Raw genomic sequence first — 2560 nt, forward strand, 5'->3', positions numbered from 1 at the left:
AAATAACATGTTTAAGGTCATATAATGACTGGCTTTGACCATGGGCTTCCCTAGGTGTTCCGGCAGCACCGAACCGTCCCATTGCCCAAGAAAGGAGCTGCACATCAGTGATTCTCCGATGGCTGCCTCCATCCAGCACAGGGAACTGCACCATCTCTGGTTACACTGTGGAGTACAGGGAAGAAGGTACAAACCCAAACCAAAGAGTTCCATGATCTCACTGCTTGAATGGTCCCTTCAGTGATAGAGCTCACAACCCATCCATGTCCTCTAACAGGGTCACCACAGGGTGGAGCACAGGGGGACTTTCTCACTTTCTCCTGATGTTGCCAGGACACAAGCAGAGAACACGGGCTCTGTACCAAGCATCCCTTGCTTCCTCTATGTGATTAATTTGTCTTTTCCAGTGAGACACTTTTCTGATGACACTCTTCTTTTTGTTTGGTTGGTCGTTTTACAACTGATGAAATACGCAAAATAAGAGAAGAAATGATCTGGTTAAATTAATTCAGACTGTATTGTGAATGATTTCCAATTGTCCCAGGGATATTTTCTCCTCCTCTTTTGTGGATCCTACCCCTACCTAAAATCATTTACATTTGTATTTCCTAACTTGAGCTCCAAAGTTCATGAACTTATCCCAACTCACGATCTCTAACTTTTAAAAATCTTTTGTGGATGAACTAGTAACTTCTTGGCCTTTGTTTTTCAATAATTTTCCTTAGTCTCCCATCTTTCTGATAAAAATGTGTTCTCTTGTTCTGTGTCTACCAAAAAACCCCTCAAAAACAAAAACCTTTTTTTTTTGAGAGGCGATGGCTGGGCAATTGGGGTTAAGTGACTTGCCCAAGGTCACATGGCTAGTGTTGTGTCTGAAGCTAGATTTGAACTCAGGACCTCTTGACTCCAAGGCTGGTGCTCTATTCACTGCACCACCTAGCCACCCACAAAAACCTTCTTTCTAGTCTTAGGGATAAGTTGGTTCTATTCTTGGTACTAAAACCAAGGCAGATTTTATAGTCACCTTGCCTTTGTGCAGGTTGCCAGTTCATCACAATCTTTCCTATTAAATCTTTTCTACCATACTATCCCTAATAGTTTATGAAGCTGGGGATACTGGGGAGACAGTACAGCTTCAACTCTGGACACTTACCTAGTCATTGACGACCTGAACTTCAGGATGTTCTTACTAGTTCAGAGTCACTGCCAGCTACCCTTAGGGCATCAGCTGGGCGATAGATTGCTATATTTAGCAAATGAATTCTGCTTCTGTCAACTTACTAGCTATGTGACCATGGGTAAGTCACTTAACCTCTCTGAATCTCTGTTCTAGCACCCCTAAAACTATAACAATAAAACCTGTACTACTTAACCTCAAAGGGTCATTGTGAAGCACAAGTGAGATAATGTATGTAAACTGCTTTGCAAACTTTAAAGTATTACACAATAGTCAGTTATTATTTTTACCCTTACAAATATACAAAGAGAAACACTCATTTTCTATTTTGTAAGTCCCAGGATGCCTTTGAACTCCATGCATGTTGTAAATTTAAAATGGAATAGATGTTGCCAACAGGTCCTTCAGGAACCACACTTTATTCACACCATTACAAAGGGGTTGAACAGTCTGCAAAAAGTCTTTCAGAAGTATTTATAGTGTCCATAAGGATCGTCATTTTAGCTTATTGTGTAAAATTTATTTTCTTTGCTGTGTGGTAATCCTTCTCCCAAATTCTCTCCCTTCACACCCTTCTTCCTCTTTTTCCTCCTCATCCTCCTCCCTCTGTCTGTCTCTCTGTCTCTTTCTGTCTCTATCTCTCTGTCTCTGTCTGTCTCTCTCTATCTCTGTCTCTCTGTCTCTCTCTCTGTCTCTCTGTCTCTGTCTGTCTGTCTCTCTCTGTCTCTCTCTCTCTGTCTCTCTCTGTCTCTCTCTCTGTCTCTCTCTCTGTCTCTCTGTCTCTCTCTGTCTCTCTGTCTCTCTGTCTCTCTGTCTCTCTGTCTCTCTCTCTCTCTCTCTGTCTCTCTGTCTCTCTCTCTCTCTCTCTCCTCTCTCTCTCTCTCTGTCTGTCTCTCTCTCCTGTTGAACTCCACAGGTTCCCAAGTCTGGCAACAGTCTGTGGCTTCAACTTTGGACACTTACCTAGTCATTGAAGACCTGAGTCCAGGATGCCCTTACCAGTTTAGAGTCAGTGCCAGCAATCCCTGGGGAATCAGCTTACCCAGTGAGCCCTCTGAGTTCGTGAGACTTCCAGAATATGGTGAGCACTGACATGTACTCTAAACCAGGGTCTTATTGATTTTCCAAGACACATTGGACTAGAATTATTTATTGATTTGTTGGGGATGAAGGCGATCTCTAGATGGCTTTTATTTGAATTTACAATTTTTTAAACCCTTATGCACAATTTCTTATATACATTGGCCAAAATATGATATTTAATGATTATCAACATGTTGTAGAAGAAAAGCTTGTTTGTTTAGTTGGTATTTATCAGAGAAAATTTATTTCCAAGGAGAGAGAGAGAGAGAGAGAGAGAGAGAGAGAGAGAGAGAGAGAGAG

General features: G+C 41.8%; 1 protein-coding gene across 1 annotated transcript in view; it reads left to right on the top strand.

Moving 5' to 3' along the window:
- Positions 1-2560, top strand: part of KALRN (kalirin RhoGEF kinase) — a 982696-nt gene that overhangs the window by 954933 nt on the left and 25203 nt on the right. The window contains exons 22-23 of the mRNA XM_069064968.1: positions 55-186; positions 2094-2258. Of these exons, the coding sequence (XP_068921069.1) occupies positions 55-186; positions 2094-2258 (297 nt within the window). The remainder of the gene's footprint in view (positions 1-54; positions 187-2093; positions 2259-2560) is intronic.

Source organism: Petaurus breviceps, unplaced genomic scaffold (assembly GCF_028583685.1).
Source record: "Petaurus breviceps papuanus isolate PSGF00001 unplaced genomic scaffold, PetGlider_PUasm1.0 90654, whole genome shotgun sequence".
Classification (NCBI taxonomy): domain Eukaryota; kingdom Metazoa; phylum Chordata; class Mammalia; order Diprotodontia; family Petauridae; genus Petaurus; species Petaurus breviceps.